The sequence below is a fragment of the Oryctolagus cuniculus genome, chromosome 6 (genome assembly GCF_051225735.1).
Source record: "Oryctolagus cuniculus isolate XC-2025 breed Fujian yellow rabbit chromosome 6, ASM5122573v1, whole genome shotgun sequence".
Lineage (NCBI taxonomy): Eukaryota > Metazoa > Chordata > Mammalia > Lagomorpha > Leporidae > Oryctolagus > Oryctolagus cuniculus.
Window position 1 is genome coordinate 56,019,332 of NC_142872.1, and position 24,032 is coordinate 56,043,363.

At 43.8% G+C, this 24,032-nt stretch overlaps 1 protein-coding gene across 13 annotated transcripts in view; it reads left to right on the plus strand.

The window, feature by feature from the left end:
- Positions 1 to 24,032, plus strand: part of TENM2 (teneurin transmembrane protein 2) — a 1,297,938-nt gene that overhangs the window by 839,768 nt on the left and 434,138 nt on the right. The window contains exons 2-3 of one of the 13 annotated variants that reach the window (XM_089335057.1): positions 18,306 to 18,343; positions 18,886 to 18,968. The exons of the other annotated variants lie outside the window; for them this stretch is intronic. Coding sequence (XP_089191183.1) covers positions 18,953 to 18,968 — 16 coding nt within the window. The 5' untranslated portion in view covers positions 18,306 to 18,343; positions 18,886 to 18,952. The remainder of the gene's footprint in view (positions 1 to 18,305; positions 18,344 to 18,885; positions 18,969 to 24,032) is intronic. 13 annotated transcript variants of the gene reach the window in all.

Here is a 24,032-nt window from a genome sequence, read left to right on the forward strand (position 1 = left end):
TTTCTTTGCCAAAAATTCAGACACCTGAGTCCTCCTCCTGCAAATTCTACTTGGGTAGGTTTAGTGTAGGGTCCAGGCTTCTGCATTTTAGTAGCTACAGATCATGGCTGAGCACTCCCTACTAAGAGTCACCACTCAGGGGATGAATTTGGCTTCACCACCCAGTGTTGTGTGCAGATGAAAATGAGGAAGTGGATTTTACTGCATGTTGTAAACATGAAGCCATCCAGGATAAAGAATGAACACAAGCATAATGGACATAACAGTATTGGCTTCTATAAAAATAGGTACCTAAAAAGCCTTATGTTCAACCAGCGGCTAAGGGACTACCAATCCCATTGTCTTCAAAACCCATATCTGAAAATTGCGATGATAATATTTTACTTATGTGGTGATCATTTAGCTGGCTGAACAATCCATTGAGTCCTTTAGCTGTGTATGATGTGTTTCTATGCCCAAAGTAATCCCTTAGAAATATGCCTTTATTGAATTCTACTGAATTTGAGAACTTTCCTGGTTCCTGTTAGAGGCAAGCAAGTGTTGAGTTGGGTTCTCTTTAACAGATGAGAAAAGCATTGTGAGTCCCCTGGTCCAAGCTTGATAGGTCTCATCTTTGCTGAGCCTGATGATGCTGTTTACCTTCTGCTGCCTGAGAAAACCAGGGGATTTGTCATGGAACACCCAAGTCCAGACGTGATATGATTCATTTCTAATCACTGATATGATCCAGTTGACTCGCTCGAGCCTGGCTGGCACAGAGTTCCCTTTCAGCATAGGCGTTTCATAACTAACATTATCTGCCATACCCAAAGCCTTGTGAAAATATTTTCAGCAGTTAACAAGCAGAGCCTGCAGTTATAATATGCTCATTAGGCCGCATGTTAGTTTTCAAGTCTTGTGGCACGCATAATCTGCTACTTGATTTCCACTGAATTCTAGTTCTGTTGGGCATCAGCAGAGGAGCGTTGGCAGCCCCATGGGCTTTGCCAAGGGCTGCTGTCTTATGTGTGTTTTCCACCAGGCTGTGCTGGCTGTGAAATTACACAGCTACCTTAGGTGTGTCTGCAGTTACTCTTTGAGAGTCCCTTCAGTCATCCCAGAGCCTTGATTCCCCAGTGAATGAATTCTGTCAGGAGTCACACTAATTTTAGAGGACAATGAGACACTTGTACTGAGGAGCCCTAATTGATGAATAGGCTGATTCCTGGAGTTTATTAGACCCCTTTTGTTCAAGATCTCACTTCTGTATCTCAGAGTCACTGCCCCAAAAACAATGCTGTAACTCTGTATTATCAGTTGTTCAAATAAAAGTCTTATCCAAATGAGTGGAGTAAAGTTTTTTCCCCTATTGAATGGCTTGCATTTAGGAAGAAATCATGTCTGTCCCTAGAGTCAGTGTCTCATTGCTGTGGTGAGCAAGAATAGACACGTTTTGCATTTGGTGAAGAAATGGTTATCATGGTTGAAGGAGTAATTTATTTCTTGTATCATTTTTTTAACTTCTTGGCAGCTGGTTGGAGGGGGCAGTGCATTGGGTATTAGGCCTTGAAGTATGGAGATAAGTAACAACCATTTTGTTCTCCAGTGGAACAGTTAGGGGAGAATGGCAACCTTCTAAGCAGAAGAACACAGTGGGGAAGATGAATGACATTAACAGCAGTATGGACAGAAGGCTCCAGGATACAGACAGGAGAACTCAGTTTTGATGGATGAATGAGGGGCCTGGTTTGGGGGAGACTCAGGGTGAGTTGGGATTGAATTTAAAGAAAAGAAAGCCAGGGCCGGCACTGAGGCTCACTAGGCTAATCCTCCCCCTAGCGGCGCCGGCACACCGGGTTCTAGTCCCGCTCAGGGCACCGGATTCTGTCCCAGTTGCCCCTCTTCCAGGCCAGCCCTCTGCTGTGGCCAGGGAGTGCAGTGGAGGATGGCCCAGATGCTTGGGCCCTGCACCCCATGGGAGACCAGGAAAAGCACCTGGCTCCTGGCTCCTGCCACCGGATCAGCGCGGTGTGCCGGCCGCAGCGCGCCTCCGTGGCGGCCATTGGAGGGTGAACCAACGGCAAAGGAAGACCTTTCTCTCTGTCTCTCTCTCACTGTCCACTCTGCCTGTCACAAAAAAAAAAAAAAAAAAAAAAAAAAAAAGAAAGAAAGAAAAGAAAAGAAAGCCAGAGCTCCAGGGAAGCAGGAATGAAGACATGCAGGAACAGAGCTGTCTCCTGAGAGATGACCATAAACACAGGCTCACATGAGACATTCGTGTAGATGAGTTAGTTGTGGTAGGAAATTTGGGTGCATTGGCCTAGTTCAGCTGGGTGGGGGTAATAGCTAAGGAATGGAAGACAGCAGTTAAGTTGGAAAGGCAAAAATACTGTAAGCATCTTAGTCCATTTGTACTCCTAGAACAAATTCCCACAGACAGTCATTTCTAGGAACAGAACATGGTTTTCTCACAGTTCTGGAATTCTGAGAACTCCAAGATGAAGGCACTGACAGGTGCAGTGTCTGATGAGAGTGACTTCCTCGTAGATGGCACTGTCTCTGTGTCCTCAGGTAATGGAAGGGCAAAAGAGCAACAGAGGCGAGTGTCTTCCTCATCCCTCTGTCTCAGGTCGTTAATCCCTTCATAAGGATGGAGCCTCCAGGCCATGACCAGTTCCTGAAGGTCCTGCCTCTTAATACTTTTGCTATGGGGATTAAGTTTCAACATGAGTTTTGAAGGAGACATGAATATTCAAACCGCAGCAGTAAGTGTGACACCTTCTGTTAGAACCTAAAGAAGAGTAGGCTGCGAGACCAACCATTACTTCACAGTGAACAGATTGTTTTTCTAATGCTTTTTTGACCTTTCCATGACTCAGACATGGTAATATCTTTCTCTCTGGGTTACTAGGAGCATTAAATGAGATGATGTGGAGAAAAACTGAGAGCCTGTGATATGAATGATTGTTCTTAAGCCACGTTCGTTGAATTCCTCCAGTTCCTCAAAATGTATCATCTTCTTAGATAGGAAAAAATGAAGCTTTAAACCTGAAAGCTCTCTTCCTGTTTCAGACACATCACAGCGTTTTGTTGAGGTGTACCCAAGGTGTTCCTTATGACTTGAGATAATCAGCTAGTTACACAGCAGGCAGCATCCCGATTGTGTGAAGCACCTAACCATGGGCTTCTCTGTTGTATCTTCTGATGATTTCAATGGGCTCTGCCTGGTCCCCATTGGAGTGCTAACGCACTCGTGTTGGCTTGAGTACGTGTAGGTGCATTGTAGTGCAACTAATGATGTCTGAGCAAGGTTCACACCTGTCAACCTTCATTCTTTCACGATGAGACTAGCAGTTATTTCCTGGGATGCCACATATTAACTTGTGTGAGTCCTAGAAATGATAGTGTGTTAACCCCATATATTCAAGAAAAGCAGCTGAGTGCTTATGGGAACAGTTGCCGACTGCCGGTAGATGCCAGTGGAGGCTTGAGTGCAGAAAAAAACTCAATGCCTGTTGTAGGAGGCATTAGGAAGAGCCTCAGGCATAGAGAGGAAATGTGGCAAATAAGTAATTGGCCAATCACGTCTCTGAGTTTATCATTCTTTACCTCTTGCACAATGAATGGCGAGTCTGCCTTCCTGGGCTAGATTGTTCATGTAATCAAACACATGAGAAAATAAATAAGGCCAGAGAATGTGGTGTTGTCCCCAGGACCCATGATCAGGGACCTAAAATTCCACCAATGAATAAAGGGTCCTCGCAGGAGGCATGATTGACGAAGTATATTCCACTCTGTAGGCCTCTGCCTTCCTCTGTATTCTCTTTGGCACACGTAGAGATTTGAGAGTATGTTTTGGTAAACAGGAGATTTCAGAGAGAGACCCGGAAACCTAGAGTAGAGAACCTGGGAGGAGGGCATCTTTAATGGAGACAGAAATGACCCAGTGGGGGCGCCCTTGTCTCCACTTTCCAGAATTTCCAGGAGCAACTCTGCTTTCGGTGTCACTGTCAGATCCTGCAGAAGGCCTGCCGGGCTATAGTGGAACTCCAAATTATTCATTACCAGGACCTCTCGGTGGAAATTAAATTACTTTTTAAACCCCAGGAATAAACATAAGTGATTCTGAGGTTAGACCTCATGCTCCCTTCGTTCCTTTCATTCTTTGCGCTTCCATTCCTCTCGTCCTTTGTTTAGTGTTATTAGTTGTCAGATCTCTTTATGGAAGTCGATTTATAATACCGAAAATGTTCTCATTGTCAGTGTACAGCTTAGTAAATTTGCACAGTTGTGCAATCACCCCCAAATCCAGTTTCAGGGTGTTTCCATTGTATCTCAAAGTCCCTTGTGCCTGCCCTATTTATTTGTAAGTAGCATACAAAACCCCCTCCAAGTCAGCTAATAGATAATATTCTTTGATATCAGCAGTCAGCAGTAAGAAAGCATATTTTATAATCACTTATTCTAAATAATCTCTTACTCTAAAAATGTATTTCAATTCTTTCCAATAAAAAATTTGCTACAGTGTTAGAAGAAATAGATAAATGGAAAGAAGAGACGTGGGGAGCTCTGAGATCAGTTTGTAAGAGCTGTGCCAGTTCCCCATAGTTAGACATCTCTCCCTGAGATTTCACGAGGTAGAGCCTGATGAGGGCAGCAAGAGAAAGAAGATTCTGCTTCCTAAGTTGCATATGTTGTAAGCTGTAGTTTTGAAGCCTTTACTTACCAGTCAACTGGAACAACAAATATTCGATGCCCCGTGTTGACCCCTATAGTCTATTTTATTCCCTTTACTTGTATCATCTTGTTTAAGCCATACTGTGGGTTCCCTCCCTTTCTATCAGTCCAGAATCTAAGGCTCAGATTAATAAAATAAAATTTTCAAAGACACTCCATAGTCAATGTCAAAGATAGAGATCAAACCAAGATCAGTCTTGCTTCCCGGCCCCACCTGGAGGAACACTCTGTCTCCACATCTCTAGACAAATGAATTGTGGCATATCAGTCAAGAGGCAGCCCAGTTGTCAGAGGTCTATTTGTAATTCTGGAAAAGAAAATTTGAAACTTTAAGTTTTTTGGGGAAAAAAATCTAAACTTGCACCACATGTAACAGCCACTCCTATATAGCAGAAATATAAAATAGTGTCATATAAGAGTACCTATGGCTCAAAGTTTTGAGACATTGTCCTTAAAACTGCCCATTTTGGAGGCTGAGAGGGAGGGTGAGGCAGTGTCTGGGCAAGCCCTGCCTGATTCACCTTTGCCGACTGCCCGGGAATGAACTTCCCCAGGCATCTGCGGTCACTGGGAGGCATCATGATTTGGTTGCTTGAGTAAACTCATCATGGATCATCGCTATAAAGCCCTTTGGAGGTTGTGAGAGGAGCATTGTTTGAGTGATAGTTCCCTCAGCTAATTCCTCATTCTAGAGCTAACTCGTCTGCCACTTAACACTTAGATCCCACCTTGAATTGGATTGTTTTTGTCATCCCTCCCTATGGTTCTCAAGCTTGGTCAAGGACAGCAGTCGTGGGACACACTTATTGAAAGAGCAGGTTTCTGCTCCTCTGAGAAATTTTTGATAGAATGGTCTTGAGTAAAGGCTCAGATATTTGTATTTTTAGAAAGATTTTCTGTGACTCTTGGATTGAAACATGTTCAGAATTTGCTGCTTGTTAAAATTATAAAGTCCGTAAGGGCATTTTTCCCCCTAGAATCTAGAAGAATGCTTGACACAGAGTCAAGTTCTATGGATATTTGTTGACTAATGAGAGAAATGAAAGAATATTGTAAGTTGCCTAAGGTCACCTATGATTAACTTATCTCACATAATGCTTGTAAATAGTGATCAATAGTTGTTTACTGATTGAATTTTAAATGTCTGTCTTATTTTTCTTGTACCTTTGCTTGGCTCTTGGGAAATTCCCATGAATTTCTTTGAAGTCTGGTGTTCTGAAAGATGTAAATGCTATTTGGGGAGGAGAAGTGGTGGGTGTAGCATCCAGGAAATGATGCTCAGAAGTTTTGGGAGTTTTACTACTCCTAGAAATCCAAGGAGAAAGCCATTTCCCATATTTTGCAAGTTTATTTTGCTGTAGTACAGTGAATAATTGTCCTGAGGGGACTAGATGGCATCTGAGAATATTAATCTTAGATTTTCATTTCCTGTAAAATAACTTTCCACTTATTACATTCAGTGAGAATACTTTGGGTTTCAGGAAATATGCATATTTTATCACAGTCCAAAGTGAGCTCTGAAATGTATCTGAAACTCAGGAGTTAAGAGGGGCAGGTGCAGGCAATTGGGTAAACCAGGAGATGCCAAACTAGGCTGGAAGAGCTTGAGGTAGGCCCGAGTCACCTGGAGTTTGCACACCTGGCTTGTCATTGTCAAATTTCAGGCCTGAGGTTTGAAATGCATTTGCAATGGAAAAATATTAAAAATCAAAATGACATAGTAATAATAATAATAGCAAATAATGGACGAGCATTCAGCAAACTCTGGGCTCTGTATTAGGCATTATACCAACTCTTTGCTGTACCATTTTATCTAATTGCTTCTTAGAGAACCCAATGAAGTAGAGTGTATTGCAAGTGAGAACATCTCAGAAGATAGAGTGAACCTCAGGTTCATACCCCTTTCAGATAATCAAGCAAATACCACACACTGATTACTGTTTGACCTGTGAGAGACGGAGATATGTAAAAGCATTACATTATAAAATCCCTTTTCTGGGGCCAGTGCTGTGGAACAGTTGGTAAAGCTGCCATCTGCAGCGCCAGCTTCTCATATGGGCACCAATTCGAGACCCGGCTACTCCACTTGCGATCCCGCTCTCTGCTATAGCCTGGGAAAACAGTAAAAGATGGCCCAGGTGCTTGGGCCTCCACATCCACGTGGGAGACCCAGAAACAGCTTCTGGCTCCTGGCTTTGGATAGGTACAGCTCAAGCCATTGTGGCTATCTGGGGAGTGAGCCAGCAAATGGAAGACCTTTCTCTCTCTTCTCTCTCTCTGCTTCTCTTGGCCCCTGTCTCTCTGTAACTCTGTCTTTCAAATAAATAATTTTTTTTACAAAAATCCCTTTTCTTCAAATAGGGCTAGTTGTATAACTTTTATTTATTTAATTTGAATGGCAGAGGACCAGAAGGAGATAGTTCTCTCATTCACTCTCCAAATGCCCACCGCAGCCGGGGCTGAGCTAGGCTAAAACTAGGTTGCAGGAACTTGAATGCCACTGCCTTCTGCCTCCCAGGGTGCACATTAACAGGAAGCTGGAATCAGCACTGGAGGTGGTTCTCAAACCGAAGCACGCCAATATGGGATGTGGTTATCAAAAGTGGCATCTTCACCAATATGCCAAGTGCACAGCCCACAAGGTCCATTTTCAGCGGCTGTTACCTCATCTCACTGTGGCTGAGAAAGTGCACATGGCATCCATTGTTCCAGCCGATCACACAGGCCGTGCTGCAGAATGACCGAAGGCAGGAGGAGAGATCACATGCTCCTTCCTGCCCCAGACCTCCCTCATGCAATGGAAGTTTTTGTGTTCTCATCTCAGCTGGGTCCAAGTACAAGCTTGAGAAAAATTTCTGAATAAAGTGCCTCTCTCTTTTATATAAATTTAGGGCAGATATTTTCCCTGTTCTCTCTCCTCACATTAAACTCTGTTTGGTCAGAAATGTGCCCACAATGGCTATTAAAAAAAAAAAAAAACAAACTGTTGGCAGAATATGTCCCTGAGTGGAGTCAAGGCTTTTGGGGAGCAGGGATGCGATTCGGGGGACAGATCATGGTTCTGAATCATCTCATAGAAATGTAATCCTTGTGTTTAGTTTGGGCAATGAATTTTTGGGGGTCAGAAAAGCATATCCCCCAAAAAGGTGGGGGAGAGGCCAAAACTAATCATCATTTCACATCCAAATGAGATTCCTACTAATAGCACCTTGGTGTGGCATGCTGGGACCCTGCTCCAGTCGGGAGAGCCTTGCTTTTGAAAGTTAGCAATTTAGAGAATGAATCTGCTTCTGCCTTCTGGAGGGAAGACAGGTGCTAAGGTTAGATCTTTAAGGAAATAATCTTATTAGTCCCTCTTATTAAGAAAGCCTCTGCAGTGTGTAGACTTTGAACCTGCCTGATAAAAAGTAGGTCTTGTCAAACAGCTCACAGCTCCTAGTGAAAAGGTTGAACTCTGTTGGTTTAGATCATCCAATCCAAATGCAAACATGTTTCTAAGCTTCTGTTTGCATACTCTGGGAGAAAAAAAGACCTCCTCATTTTCCCTGACTCTGACACTAATAGCATTCCAAGGGGATGGCAGCTCCCACGGAAATTACTAAATCACTGTGTTAATGGCACACAGAGAAAGGCAAAAGTTTCCAGTGTCACCTGAAATGTAAGGCTTGCGATTGTCACTGTGCGGGTCCTCTCCTTTCATTTCCTTAACTCTGTTGTTTTTTGCTATTTTAATTTTGTTCCGCGGAGCCTATCCCAGTCCCCCGGTCCTTCCCCTTCTCTGGACTGACCCCGTCTGGAAGTGGTGAGGCTGCAGCTTTGACAGCTTTGTCATTTTCGTAGCTGTGAAGGTTGGTGTCGAGCTCACCAGATTATTGCTCTCCAGGAATACTTCACTACATAATCAAGCGGAAGGTCAAGAGAGGTGGAGAGAGAGAGAGAAAAAAAAAACTCTAATTAAATCAGGAAGGGCTGACTTGCGCCCTAAGAAAAGCATGCAGCCTCGGGGAGAGCCTCCCGCTTGTATCCAAGTGCAACAATTGGCCCCAGTCAGGGGCCGCACTTGTCACAATGGACAACAAAGAAATTGCCATTAATGTGAGCGCTCCTTGAAGAACTGGCTTCATTCTTTGCTTTTACCCTGCTATTAAGGCCCTTCTCAAATCAGATTAAGGAAAGGCACTGTAACACATAGTTTGATTAGAGTAATGGAAAGAGGAGAGCCAGCTCTTTGCTTGTTTCTGCTCTTTGGCTGCTGAAATATGTGGCCTCTTACCAGCCTGGGGTGTGATAGAACTGCATGACAGTGACCAAGTAGAATGGAAGGAAGGCCTGAGATGTTGGCTCCTGGGAACAGAATTGAGAAGATGCCTAATCCACATTTTCGCATGATGGATCCCTGAAGTTGGAAACTCATCCCCACAAATTCATACTGCTTCCTCCCTTTTAGTTCAGCCAATCCTGCCTGAGACGTCCTAAGTGCCAAACATCAGTGGTTCAAAAAAGTTATGCCAGAGCTGTGAGTCTAATAAGGACTTACGACAGGTGAGCAGGCATTGAAAATATGAGGTGATCAATGCAATGATGGGGTAAATAATAGCAATTAAAAGTTATTGATCACCTACTATGTGCCTAACAGTGACCTATGGGAGCAGCTCATTTAATGTAAAGATTGGGCTTTTATGCCTGGAGCACAAAGGCATGAAAGTTTCTCAGCTACAGAAGGTAGTAGAGGAAGTGGGAAGTCCCCCAGAGGAGCATTATCTGAGTGGGTCCGGAAGGATATTTGAAGTTTATGCCATGGTTAAGAAATAGAGGAGTGGGAGAAATTCCTTTGTAATGGGGTAAACCACGTAAGTAAAGACTGAAAGCGTCACGTAAGATGAGCTCATCCAAGAACTGTGGTAGTCCTGCTGTGCACGTAGCACAGGGTGAGGGCCAGGGAGAGGGGCTGAAGACAATGGGATGGAAGGAAGGCTTTGCCTTATAGATAATGGGGCCAAGGGACAATGTTTAGGTAGAAGTGAGACTCAGTTTAGAAGGATCGGCCTAGAGCACGGCTTCTGTCCTTCCTGAAGTAGTAACGGTACAGGTTTCCTACAGACCTTTGCTGGCAAACAATCCACCCTCAAACAACCTACCTGCCTGCACAAGGGAGCCCATGCAGAACTCCTAGCATCAGGCTCTCTGACATTCTCTTGGTTGACTTAAAATGAAAGGAATTAAGATGTATATTATTTTACTAATTGTGAAGCTGTACATGGAAACTTAATGCTTCTGTGTAAAATTGAATGCCCTATGATTTCTTAGAAAGAGTCACATTCTTGGACCAGCAGCCTGAGAGTATCCTGCTGATGCCCATCGATGGTTGTGGAAGAGATACTCTGTAGACAGGTGGCTGGAGTAGACATCCACTCCTAGCTGCGCTTTCTGCCAGGCTGATGCCAGAGGCACAGGTCAGGGAATATGTTTTCGTGAATCACAATCAGGTATCCGAGATGCCGCTGACTGCTCACAGTATCCCTGAAATCCTTCCCTCCACTGCTTCTCTTTACAGGAAAGGGAGGTTATGGAGGATAAGGTTATGAGTGAATCCGCCAGGCCAGAAAAGTACGCTGATTCCCTCCTTAATCAATTTGCTGCAGGTTAAACTGATCTTCTTGCTTCTGTAAGGCAACTGGTTAGAAATACAAAGGTTATATCCAGCCTGGGCAAGTGTCAGACCTTCCTGGTGACCCTGGCTCTTAGATCTTCATGAGGAGCAGTGGGGCCCTTTCATCCTGGGGGGAGGGTGGAGGAAGGATTCATTCCAGTTGCTGGAGATGGAGTGGATATTGGAAGATTAGGTAAGTCATGGAAATGTGTCCAGCAGTGGACTAAAAAACCAAGCTAGTTTGGTGATTCAGTAGGCCTTCAGAGGAAGGAGAAATGGTACTTGCCTGTCCAAGGTTCTGAAACAGAGTCACTTTGCTAGATAGTTACCAATGCTACATAAACACGTGCACATACACGTGTGTGTGTGTGTGTGTGTGTGTATACATACAGGTATATATATATGTATATACCTGTTGAAAGCTTGGATTTTGCTTCTGAGCTTGCAACTGTGGCAACACATTTTCTCTCCCTATTCCCCACACAGTGTCATGGTACAAAGCAAACCTTTCATTGGGAATAAGAGAACTGTGGCCTTCCACTCAGCGGCTCAGTCTGCAGCCCTCAAGCAGTGGCCATTTTACCTACCCCTCCTCTGGCACCACCATCTCTCACTGCATCCCTCACCCTGGAGCTTTCTCAGGCACTGTTGGTCATTTCAGGCTTGTAGACCCTTCATACTTTCCAACTACATATCAGCTTTCTAAATTGAGAAGGTGATGAATTTTTAAATTCTTGAACCTGTGCTGTAATAATCTTTCTACCATCCTACACATTACAATGCAGGAAGGCAACAGATGTGTTTTCTTAGGACTTGGAGAACATGAAATATTGATGGGGATGGGAGCGTGGACTGGTATTGAGGTTCATCCACGACAGGAGCTGTTCGCATCCTCGCTTCTCATTTCATTTTTCTACCTCTCTCTTCTGATACCTAAGACACGCAGAAAGCCCCTAACCCATGACCCCCACAGCTGGTTCAATGAAAGCTCTTTAACAAGCTATGCAGTGAAATCTGTCTAAAAAGATCTTTATCAGTCTGTGGGGACCAATTGCTAATGCAGCTAATACACATTTGATCTATACAGATGAGTTTTCCCCTGGCCCCAAGGGAATCTCTGAAAACACTGTGAGTTTACGCGGTGCCAGGCCCAAGTAGCCTGTTGGACAATAAATAGCATTTTAACACATTCAAGTATCCATCCCCAGGAAGAAAAGTAGCATGCAGGATCTTCTCTGTGCTTTCTGGCTGAGCTGTAGGACATAATGAAACTTCATTTTTAGAGCATTTCTTTTCCTGATGACATTTCTCTCAGAGGCACTGCATTCTGAAGAGAGAAAGGCACAGAGTAGACACTTAGTGGTTTTTTTTTTTTTAAGCAATAAAGAAAAAAGAACACATTTCATCTGAGACAGTATTTCCAAACACATGTGTGTGCCAGCCACGTGGGTCCTGGTGTGTGCAGCATGAGCCAATAAGATAGCCTTTTTTTTAAATTTTTTTTTATTTTTTATTTTTATTTTTTGACAGGCAGAGTGGACAGTGAGAGAGAGACACAGAGAGAAAGGTCTTCCTTTTGCCGTTGGTTCACCCTCCAGTGGCCGCCACGGCCGGCGCGCTGCGGCCGGCGCACCGCGCCTATCCGAAGGCAGGAGCCAGGTGCTTCTCCTAGTCTCCCATGGGGTGCAGGGCCCAAGCACTTGGGCCATCCTCCACTGCCTTCCCGGGCTACAGAAGAGAGCTGGCCTGGGAGAGGGGCAACCGGGACAGAATCCGGGGCCCCGACCGGGACTAGAACCCGGTGTGCCGGTGCCGCAAGGCAGAGGATTAGCCTAGTGAGCCGCGGCGCCGGCCAAGATATCCTTTTAAAGCAAATGGAATTTGAAAATTTTTAATGTCATCTATAATGCTGCATGCTAGAAAATACACATGCACATAGGTTTTATGTATATATATATATTGCATGTATAGTTTTATGTAGCTCATGCATCTAAGCTATGACTTTATGAGTATTATTAGGTAGGATGAGGCTCACACTGGAAACATTCAGGTGTTCATGGAACAACAGTTACAGGAGTGACAGGAAAGGTCTACATGCAGCAAACCTGTAGAGGGTGGTGGGAATGACTAAGATGTACAAATGGCTAACCTGGAGAAATTCTCCACTTGGTAACAGTCAAGTCAGACCTCTGCCCTTCCTTGGTCTCTCGCAATGAGTGTGCCCCCGACTCCACCCATCCCCACTACATCTGCCTGGAGAAGTATCAGCCACGCAGGATTCTCTGTGACTCTGCCACACAGTTCTCTATTGTCCTAGGTCTACTTTCCATGTGTTTTTAAGCAGAAGATTGCACATGGTAAGATGAGGCTCACGTTGTCAACAGTAAGTCAATTTAATGGTAACTGGTGCTTCATCTGCATGTGTCGGATCAATCCTATTCACAATGGCATGACATGAGACATGGTACTGAAGGCCACTCAGGGGTTGTGCTTCTCAAAGAGGGATTCCCTTAAGATGAGTAGGCTCAGCCCCCGGTTCTCCAATGCATGGGAAAAATATGTAGTATCCCATGATATACCCAAGGCCATATGAACAGACAAGGATAGCACCTTCTAGCTTCTTCATCTTCAGCATATTTCAGAAGTGACACATTAAGGCGAACGTTCTAAAGAACTAGGTAACCTGGGCACCATTCCTTCTTCTACTGTTGGAGATGATAAAGTTAGAGACTTAACACTGTTATGAGATTCAAATCCTGTTGCGCTGACCAAGAGGCCCGAATTCCTGCACAACTCCAAGTAAGATGCCATGGTCCAACTGTGAGCACTTGTAGGGAATGGCTGTTTTTTTAAAAGTACGATTCTGTTCATGCCAGGCCTATGCAAGTCCTCCAGAGCCTTCCTGAAAGGAGTGCCCAGACTGAAACTTCGTCCCTGCAACAGCAAACATTGACCAAGACCTTTTTTTTAGTGGAAAAGGGTGAAGAGTTAGAGTGTGGTTGGTGTGAGAGAATGAGAAAGAAAAAAATCGAGGAGTCTCTATAAATGAGGAAGATTTGTATATCGGGGTTCTCTTCCCAGCTCCACTAGGTGCCATAGGTGACCCTGGAAAAAGTCCTTACTGTCTTCAAGCTTCTTTATTTCTCCTCTGTGTGATGAGTGGTTTGAACTGAACGACCATTTAAGTCCCATGAGGACTCTGTGTTTTTTTTTTTCTTTTGATATGGACTAGCTCAGAAATAGAGTTGACTGGAGAGTAGTTGCACAAACAATAGGGAAACCTAACCTTCAGTCTCAGAAAGGACAGTGGAGCCACGTTGTCACCAAGGATCCCAGGAAAGGCTGCCCCTCCAGAGAGAAGGGAGGGGTTGCCCTGGGAATCCAGAGCCCTGTTCCGTCCCATCCTTACAGCCTCTCTTGAGGCTCTGTTCAGAAGGCCCACTGCCTTCTTGCTCAGTTACAACTTAGAATGTTATCGCATCGACCACGTTTTTGCGTCTGCTTGCACAGACCAGAGATATGCTCTAAATCCTCTCCTTAAAGTGCTTATCTTTAAATCAGGGACTAAGATAACTGCTTTACTTTTGCTTCCTTTAAGAAAGTTACTCAGATGAGTACAGTTTCTACCACCTTAATTTTTTAAGTCCCACCAATTTAAAGATAGTCTTAAACAATTGTTCTGCCCCTATGGAAATAGAAAGTAGGTACCTCAGGAAGTTCCTTACCTTGCTGTGTTGAAAGTGATGATAGTTTCTGAATTCTGCTGCCATTGAGACACACCTGTGCCTCAGCAGTACATATTTAGGGATATTTCTTGATAGCAATTGAATTTGAGCTCTCACTTGAGGAAAACCCTCAATTGTTAGAACCCCCAAGAGTGTCCATACAGAGACAAAGTCCTATGTTTTAAGACAAGAATTCTTAACCCCATACATTGTGAATGTACAAATGCTCCAGCAAAGTCAGAAATACCATTAGATGAAGTATAACTTAAAAGAAATTTTCAAGTCAATGCTCACCGATTTCCTATGTATCAAGGAAGTACATAGCCTTAGCAACCTTAAGAGAGAAGGGGAAAAGAAGGGAAATGCTAGCTGAATGAAGCAAAATCAAGACTGATGTTAGAAAGTGATTAGTTGTGATCTGGGCAGTGCATAAAGCAGGGCCATGTTACAACTTGATTTGGCTCATGTTTTTTGGGAGGACTCATAATTCATGTTTCGACTGGAGAAACAACTTCAGCAAATGATGCAATGTGCCTTATTTTGTTCAGGTGGTTTGACAAGAAGTGAAAGGTAGAGTTGTTTGAACTGTAATTGAGAAAAAAAGATCCTAATGGCATGCATGCCGTCCAGCTATTCATGGGGATATAGTGTATGGGTATTTCCTAGCAGGAAAAATGTTGCAGCATCTGCTTCTTTGGGAAACTTGTAATTTTCATGGCCTTAGTTTATGTAAACAAGAAGCAGTAAGTTTAGTGTTTTAGATAACTACATGTTTAAGTCCAGAAGAGGGTATAATTATCTATTAAGTATTTCATTAAAGAAGATATACGTGGAAAGAAATTCTATATCCTTCAAAGGTACTAACAACTTGTATGTATGTTGCCATCCAATGAAATTGCAGCCATTATAAAACATGAAGAGTCTGAAGATTTGCTTTTTTTATTCAAAATATTTTGAATGACCACCAAAATCCTGAGCTAGTAAAAAGACTTAATAAAACTACGGAATCTCATTGATGGAGAACCTTAAAATAGTTAAACCAAGAACTTTCTGGAAAAAAACCTGTTTAGCAGGACATTAAGGACTGGTCATGTAAATGCAGTATTCAAATAGAGGGCTTAGACTGTCAATTTGTTGTGCAATAGTAGGAAAATGTGGCTGTGAGTTCTCTGGTTTTTACCTTCAATCTTACTGAAAGATGGGAGGAACATTGCATAGGAGCTCATTCCCTTGGGTTCCACCCCAAATGTCCTGGGTGATGAGAAATTGCAGAAGTCCCTAATCTGTCTGATCCTTCTTGATCTCCTTAAATAAAAGATGGTTTTGCATGGAGTTGGAGGTTCCCAAACTGTTCCTTATAGGTTGGAGGTGGGGTGGTCTATAAAAGAGAGATGAAGTCTACAGGGCTGGGTCTGGTGAGTCTTTTTTTTTTTTTTTAACCTAGAAACCTTTTATTTAGGTATAAAAACTTCTTACATTTCATATATACAAATTTAGGAACATACTAATTCTTTGACTGTACTCTCACTCCCACCTGCACTCCCATACTTCTTCCTCCTCCCTCTCCTATTCCTTGTAGCTCTTTTTTTTTTTTTCTCTCATCTCCAGTAGAGCAGCCCTATTTTAGATATCAAAATTCTGAAATAGTCTTAGTTTACAGTTTAATCAGCAGAAAGATGCTCTGCTGATTTTTAAAACTTTAGAATCTCCTTTTCTGAAAAAGGTAACTGTTGCCTGACCCTTTTCTTCATCTTCATGGTGTTTGTAATCTCTTTAGTTTTTATTGACTTTGCTGTCATGGGGCAACTCATCTGAACAAGTTTATTGAAGGCAAATGATAGTGATAAGTACAGTGCTTTGAACACAGATTGTCAGTAACGATCTGATTGCTCAGAGAGCACTTAGCAATGTGGCTCAGGCATGTGTGAACCACATCCCTAGAAGTTTTGTGCCACTCAACCAATAACATTTTGAAAATTCAAAGCAACGAAGGGCTATTATGTGCTCGTGAGGGACCAGGCACTGAGCTTAATACTTTACATTTCTAGAATCCTCCAAACATTGTGGTCTCCTTACCTATAGTTTCAGCATTACAATGGGGTTCAAGGAGGACCAACAGTTTGTCCAAGGTCATAGAGATAAGAAATGGCCAGAAGACCCTTAGGCCATCCTGTACTGTGGCACTCAAAGCAGCAAAGTGATCCTCAGAGGATCCTTGCCAGGGCTTTCAGCCTGCAAGGCAGCTTCTAAGTTGATTGGAAGAGTAGATAATATTCTTGAATTATCTGCCTCCTAAAAAATGATCTGTGTGCTGGCCACTCGAGTTCACCATTTTTAGCTCCTATTCAAGGAAAGTCACCACACCGTTGGATTTCTTAGTGGAGAGGCTGGCATGGACCAGCTGGGGCTGAGAGCACAGTCTTCACATGGCATGGCCCCCTTACCAGTGGCCTGTGTGACCCAGTGCTCTGGACTTTGGGAGCCATATGTCAACTTAAAATCCATCCCACTGGCCAGTTTGTATGCTTGCTTTTTTCATTCATCCAGTCTCTGGGTACCAGGGTTGTCTACTTAGACGCTGTGTGAATGTTGGCATGTGCGTTTTCTGTAATGCCATTTATCGTGGAAGGAAGCTCTGCCTCATCCTGTATGGGAGTACGTTTCCCATAGCGTTGCTAAGCCATGCATCAGAGTGGGTTTTTCCCCACTCTCCACCCCGAGCTCTGCCCCACTGAGCTGCACTACATTCCCTGTCCTTAGCTTCCATTTCAGACCACAACTTTCCATCCAAGGTGTCTGAGTTGGAATGGATCAAATCATTGGAAGTGACAGTTATTAAAAAAAAAAAATCCTGGCAGAACAGAGGAATATGTGTTTAGGGGGAAGCCTCTGGAGGGAGGCAATTTGTTCTTGTTTCCTAGTGTTCTTGGATGAGACAATTGACTCTCCCCAAGCCTACTTCTTCCTTAGATGAACTGACTCTTCTGTGAGGTGCTGCCAAAGGTTGTTTGACTAAGCAGTGCCTGGGGCTTCCACAACGTGAAGTCACCTCTGCCTGCCAAGCAGGGACTCTCTAGGTGGAGATTACACAGCCTGCTCTCTGCTCCTGCAGAGGAAGAAGTTCCTACTATCAGGCTACCGTCACTGGGCCAGCGTACAGGTGATTCTGCCTCTGCATCTTAGCCCTAGCTCAGAGTGTGTTCTGGATCTGTAACAAGAAGGGAAACGGTGGACTGCAGCTTGGAGAGTTGTTTATTTTGCCAAAGAGGAGTTCAGGGGACAGAATCATTGCTTTGCTTGGCTAAATCTCTGGTCCTCCCGTCTCGTGCTGTGACTTCAATGGGGCACTGAGGAGTATTTGTTGGGTGAGTGTGATTGCCCCTCCTCCAGCTCGGAAGGTTAGTCTTGTTGCCAAATATTCCTTACTTCCCTTTACAGCCCATTCTAAAGCAATCTTCCATGAACTCATCCAAATGGTTTTTGTAGTGCCTTAGCTTGGCTTTGCTGCTTCTGTCTCAGTGCCCCAGCCCAGAGAGGCCACGCGAAGGGCATTTCCCAAGCGGCTGTCCGAACTTGCCTCCTGGTAGTGTCTCCTGCTCTTTCCAGGGAACCCAGCGTTCTCCCCAAGCTCCTCCACCACGGTGGCCATATTTATCGCAGTCTTGGCTCGTAATGGACGAGCTGGGACATGCCTCAAAGTGCTTTTGTTTCCTCTAAAAGAGGTTGAAGCAGGGAAGGCGGGGTGTGTGTAGGGGTGCGGTTTGTGGAATATATGTGGGAACAGTTTAATTGTATCCATGAGGATTCTTAGTAATCAGGATGCCAGTGTGTTTTCCAGAGCCTAGAGCTGACATAAATAATGTAGTGCACCTCGCTCTGTGCAGGCTTGCTGAGGAATGCTGATGGAGAAAAAGCCAAACTGGGATCTGAAGCTCCCGGCTCCCGGCACAGCCTTTAAAATCTTTTTATTGAGTAGCACTTTTGAAATTGCAGCCAGGACCTTGGTGGGTTGTATATACCAGGGAGAAGCTAGCAGAGGAGCAACTTTGAAGGGGGCAGCCACCCTTGGTTTTGTTTTTTGGTTTATTTTTTGTTGTTGTTTTGTTTTTTGTTTTGGTTTTTTTTTTTTTTTTTTTTTGAAAATGACTATCTGGCGCAGTCTGGATGGTTTGAGCTAACGATTGGTTAATTTCATTTTGTGTTCCTAATCCCAGAAGGAATAGGACTGCTCTGTGAAGGCCCTGAAAGCTGGGTAAGTGTGCAGCTGTTGCTAACAAGATATGACTGGCCCCGCAAACATAGTTAAAAGCATCCTGCTAGCCTTTTAAAGCCTCTTGCCTTAATGGTGAGAGCCAAATGAGCTTTGCGGGACAGCTAACCCCAAATGAAGTCCTGCAGCTTAAACTCACTTAAAGGCAAAGTGTGCTTTGGGGAGAGAAAAAGAGGGACCACAAACGCCACAGTTGATTTGCAGGAAGGAAACAAATGTGTCTTTCCATGGGATTTCTTCAGGAGGCCTGCCAAGCCAAATATCCAATAGAAGCATCTTCCAGATTCTGATTTCAAGTGTAACTTAAGCCTGGTCCTGGCCACAGAAGAGAGAAGGGAAGGGAAAGGTGGGAAGTGGGGAGATGGAATAGAAGGATGTTGGAAACGATTTTTTGTTGTTGATGATGTTCCGGACAAGGCTCGGGGCACTCAGTAAAAGAAAACACAGTGATTCCTTTGCTTGTCCTCTGGTGATGGAGAAAAGGACCTCAGGGAACATTTTTTTTTTTTTTCCTTTTGATTAAGGCGTTTGGGGTCTAGACAAGAAGATTAAAGCAGGATCCATTTAATTTATTTAGCTTGCCTCCCAGACATGAAGCTTCAGAATGGTAAGTGGCACTTTGGTTCCTTCTGGTTGGGGGACATAACGGGTTGAAGGGTTCTCACTGGTCAAAGACCTGTTACTGGATCAGGGCTGTTGTACAGTTTGGGGGCAGTGATAAGAACCCTTGTGTCAACAGGAAAATGGAGAAGTTGGATTTGGTTGGACTGGATGTGTTCGTATGACTTGAGTTTTTATAGCTGGTTTTCTCTGGTTGTGACTGATTTGAGAATTAGGAGCCCTCCTTGGGAAACCAGGCAAGCATCCACTGAAATTCCCATGAAATGTGTAAAATCTGATCTGACCCGATCCTGGTGAGACAGACATATTTTCCCACATTCTGATTTGTTACTTAGTTGTTTTATTTTCTTCATTTCGAAAGTATCATCCACTTGAGTTCTATGAAATAGTGTTTGAAATTAGGTCTGTGGTAAGAGGTCTACGTGGTGTTCTCCACAGTCTCACTAAAGTGTTGGAAGAGGACTGCATTCTTGTCTGAGCCTCTGTTTTTCCTCTCCTCCCAACAATGCCAGTGCTTTGTTTACCTTCAGCTTCAAATGCTTCCATTAAAACTTGCCTTGAGTAGTCGCAAGAGCCGCAGAATCTCTTTCTGCCTCTGCAAACGTTTGTCCCAGAGTTGTGCTTCTTCGCATGTTTGATTTTCCTGCCAACTTCAGTCTTCGTGGGTGAGGATGCAGGAGCAGGGTTGTTTGTTTGTTTGTTTATTTTCATCGTTGAAACAGGTGAGATTTAGTTTTCGTCAGAGGGATCTGTTTCAACAGTTTCCCAGGTGGTCTTCTACTTGTAGAGAAATAGCATGCCCATCTGAGAAATGGGCTTGAGATTTGATCCCAAGGGTACCAGCTGCTCTTCGGAAAGTTGTCAGTCCTGCCTGTGAATATTTCACAGGAAAAAAAAATGGTAATAGAGAATTAGCTGAGGGGATGTCTACAAGCTGATCTCTCCAGAACAGAGTTTAAAAATGTTGCAAGTGTCCAAAGCGGAGAGTCGCTTGTTGGTTTTTATTTATAAGTGCATTAGGAGCAAGCACATTTTAACTACAGAGAGAAATATAATACTTCTAATAAACAAAACCCAGTTTTTATAACCTAAAAAGTGACCTGAAGGAATGTAAAGAATTGATGGAAGGCTGTGGTTCTCGGGTGCAAAGTCACAGCTTCATGTTTAATTTAACAAAACATTAAACATTTCATGTTTAATTTAATGAAACATTAGAGCACTAGGATTTGTCACCTTCATGACAGAATGTCAGAACTGTAGGATAGTTTCTGAATATATGTTCTTTCTCCAGAATTCACATATGACACTGAAAATGTTTCACAGCTAAAGACCTAGACTTTTTTTCCAGGGGTATTTTTTTCCCCCTCTGATAAAAGAAGAGGCAAAAAAGCAAGTCAAACAACAAAAACAACAACACATTAGGCATGCACTACTAGTCTAGCTAATTTTAGGGGGGCTATTAGGAAGCATTTAGGCAAATCTATTAACATTTAGCATCAGCACAAATGCAATTGCATTTCTACTTTTTGTGCTTCTGACAAAAAAAGCACAAAGATCTTCAGGACTAGAAAAGAACGGATGTCAGAACCATTTGTTGAGTGGTAAACTTTTTTTTAATAAACCCGTTTGGATTTTTTAATGAACTCTTTTAGAAGGTAGAGTGAGAGCTTTAGAAAAAAATTAAGTAAATGTATCCGTTTGATAAAGATTATTACCACTGAGAGAGGCAACCCTTTGTACCATGCTGCTTGCCAGATTTTTTTCTTGGTCTGGGAAATGTGGTTGGAGGTAGATAGTGCTTCCCTGCCTTTGGCTTGTGATGGAAAATTTCCCTCTTGGTATTTCAAAGTGCTGAAATAGAGCTATGCCCTGCCTCCCTGTCCATATTTTACAGATTGCTGGGGTTCTATTTTCATCTGATGCCTAGACCCTTTAGCTCCTTTTGATGGAAAACAGAATTTCTATTTGAGTGATGATGGGGAGTTATCAGTTTATGAAGCATGTGTGTACACATGCATGTATGTGTTTACACACAGGAATGGATGAACACAACATACTAGACATACAAAAGGTCCCCAGACTCTGCTTCCATGTATTTGAACCTTCTCCTGCACCATCTCTGAAAGGCTGAGTAAAACACAGTGGAGAATTGTGCAAGTGTCATGTTATGTTTTGAGGTAGCAGGAATCTGAATAGCTCTCTGTGTTATTAAATAGCGTGCACATGCCGCTTCCTTGTGTACCTAGGAGTGGTTGAGAGCGGGTGCTTTCAAGAGAGAGATGTCATAATCGTGCATTTCAAAGGAGCACAGGGCAAGAGAGAACTAACTGTGACAGCTACTGACCTGAAGAAAAAGTATGTTTTTAACCCTTAAGGAAACTTGCTGTAACCACATCCTAGATAGCCTCTGATACTTATTTAGTTGAATACTTTCATAATTCTTCAATAGGCTGCGTTCTGGGAAAAGGGTAGCAAACAGTAGTCCAGGACTAATGGAGAGGCTTGTTTCTGCCAGTGGGGGCCAGGGCAGAATGCATCGCCTGCTCCACTCACTGTCTACACGTGGGGACCACATCCAGGACGGTGTTCTCAGCCACGTGCGAGGGCTGAGATCCGCGCGATGCCATCCAGCCTGCTTCTCACAGGCTTGCCCTGGCTCCACAACTTCCCCTCAGCTCAACCAAGGACCCAGCAGAGCTCACCCTGCTGGGCTGTCCCTGGAGGCCAGAGTTCTCCCAGCCGCTCACACACGGTCTGCTGCCTTTGTGAGCCCTTGTCACCCACTGGCCTTACCACAAGGTGCACTGAAGTGGCAGCATTTGACAAGGAAGTCTCTCTGCTTCCCAAAGTCTTTTTGAACCCACCTATGCGCCTGACGTCCTGAAAAGCCCTGAAACGGAATGCAAATGTGTCCCTGCCTTGTAGGGGCTCCCTGAGTACTGGAGAAGACTTGTTAACAGAAATGCAATTAGGCGCCATCCTCAGTGCCACCAGGGCTGAGAAAGGAAAGCCTCACGTGGCCACAGGTTCCATGTGAGCGCAGAGCAGAGAGCCAGCAGTCCTCAGCTCATTCATGAAGAGGAGGAGCCTGGAGGGTTCCCCCCAGGTGTGAGGCAGGAATTTCCCTGCGGGGAACATGACAGACAATTAGCAGATCAGGGAACTTCGGATTCTTAACTCAGCGAGGCTGACACCCAGGTCATGAGGAAGGCGGGAGATCCGACTAGAAGGGTGAGCTGAGCCCCTGGTGATTGGCATTCCATCCTGTGGAGCCTGAGGATCCACAAGTCTGCCACATTCTCAGATGTCAAAGGTCATGGCAGCGAGCGGAGCAGGAGCTGAGCCGATCCAAATAATAGAACTGGGGCTTATGTGAAGCTCCTGACTTTGACGATTTACACAATTCAGCATGTAACAAACGATGTGTGCTGGTTCCTTCTGTGTGCACCAGACTGACCACGTGAGAGGGACCAGGCTCCCAGATTTTAGCCTGGACCACAGAATGCTTCATTTAAGGAAAGATTGTGTGTATATACACTATGGAATACTACTCAGTGGTTAAAAAAATAATGAAATTCTATCTTTTGCAGGAAAATGGATGCAACTGAAAGCCATGATATTTAGTGAAATAAGCCAGTCCCAAAAAACAAATACCGTATGTTTTCCCTGATCTGTGGTAACTAATAGGGTACCTAAAAAGTAATCTATAGGAATGAAATTGACATTTGAGATTTAATGATTGTTTACAGCCCTTGTCTGGACTGTTGAAGAACAGTGTTTTTCCCTTCATGCTGTTTGTTGAACTGTTAGTGTGGGTTTTATCTTATGAGTGTAAGGTAAATTGAAAGCAGATCTTTGGAAAATTTAAAGTGGGAATAGGAGAGGAAGAAGGTTGGGAGCATTGGCAGGAGGGAGGATAGGATGGGAAGTATCACTATGTTCCTAAATCAGTATGTAGGAAATACAGGAAATTTGTATACCTTAAATAAAATCTAAATAAATAAACAAAGATTGTGGAGAGGAGCTTTTATAAACCCAAGCACAGTATGTTAGTAGGTGCAAACTTCCTAGGTCTCTAATGGATAATCTGGCTGGGAGACTTCCTGCAAAGATAGAATTAAAAGTATGGGTTTGGCCGGTGCCATGGCTCAATAGGCTAATTCTCCACCTTGCGGCGCCGGCACACCAGGTTCTAGTCCCGATCGGGGCCCCGGATTCTGTCCCGGTTGCCCCTCTTCCAGGCCAGCTCTCTGCTGTGGCCAGGGAGTGCCAGTGGAGGATGGCCCAAGTCTTTGGGCCCTGCACCTGGCTCCTGCCATCGGATCAGTGCGGTGAGCCGTGGCGGCCATTGGAGGGTGAACCAATGGCAAAGGAAGACCTTTCTCTCTGTCTCTCTCTTTCTCACTGTCCACTCTGCCTGTCAAAATAAAATAAAAGTATGGGTTTATTTTGGTGCATGAAAGTTTTAAAATCCATGCATAGTTTCTTCCATCACATGCCTTTCAGGTATTAAGAAACAAATTGCGCCAAAAACACTTCTTGTTCCAAACTAAACTCAGAGATTTAATTCCATTTCTCCACAACTTTTTGAAATACCCTCAGGTGTGTTCGTGTTTCTGTCTAAATCTGTAGCTATATTGACATGATGGTGAATATGTTTGGATTCCTTTCTCTGCTTAGAGCTTCTGGAGGTAGAAAGAGAAATATATATTGAAATTCTGACTGCATAGCTAAAGACACACAAAATTTAGCATGTAGTGGCTAATGATTGCCTTTTTGCACAACTCATGGAGGACATGCGGGCTTTGGAAGGAGCTGGGTACTTTTTTGTTGCCAATGGCCACCTTGGCATGGCCTTCTCATTCCACCACACTTTTTCTGTTGCATTAAAATTTTCTCACCAGCTGTTTAACTCTTGGCCCTAGGAAGCTGCCCCCACTTCTGTGAGAAGGTTCTATGCAGATCTTTGGAGAATGCAACCCTGCTTAGAGTTTCTTTGAAATAAGGAAAGAAGGCAGGGAAGATGTAGGTACTGTCATGGGTTAATCTT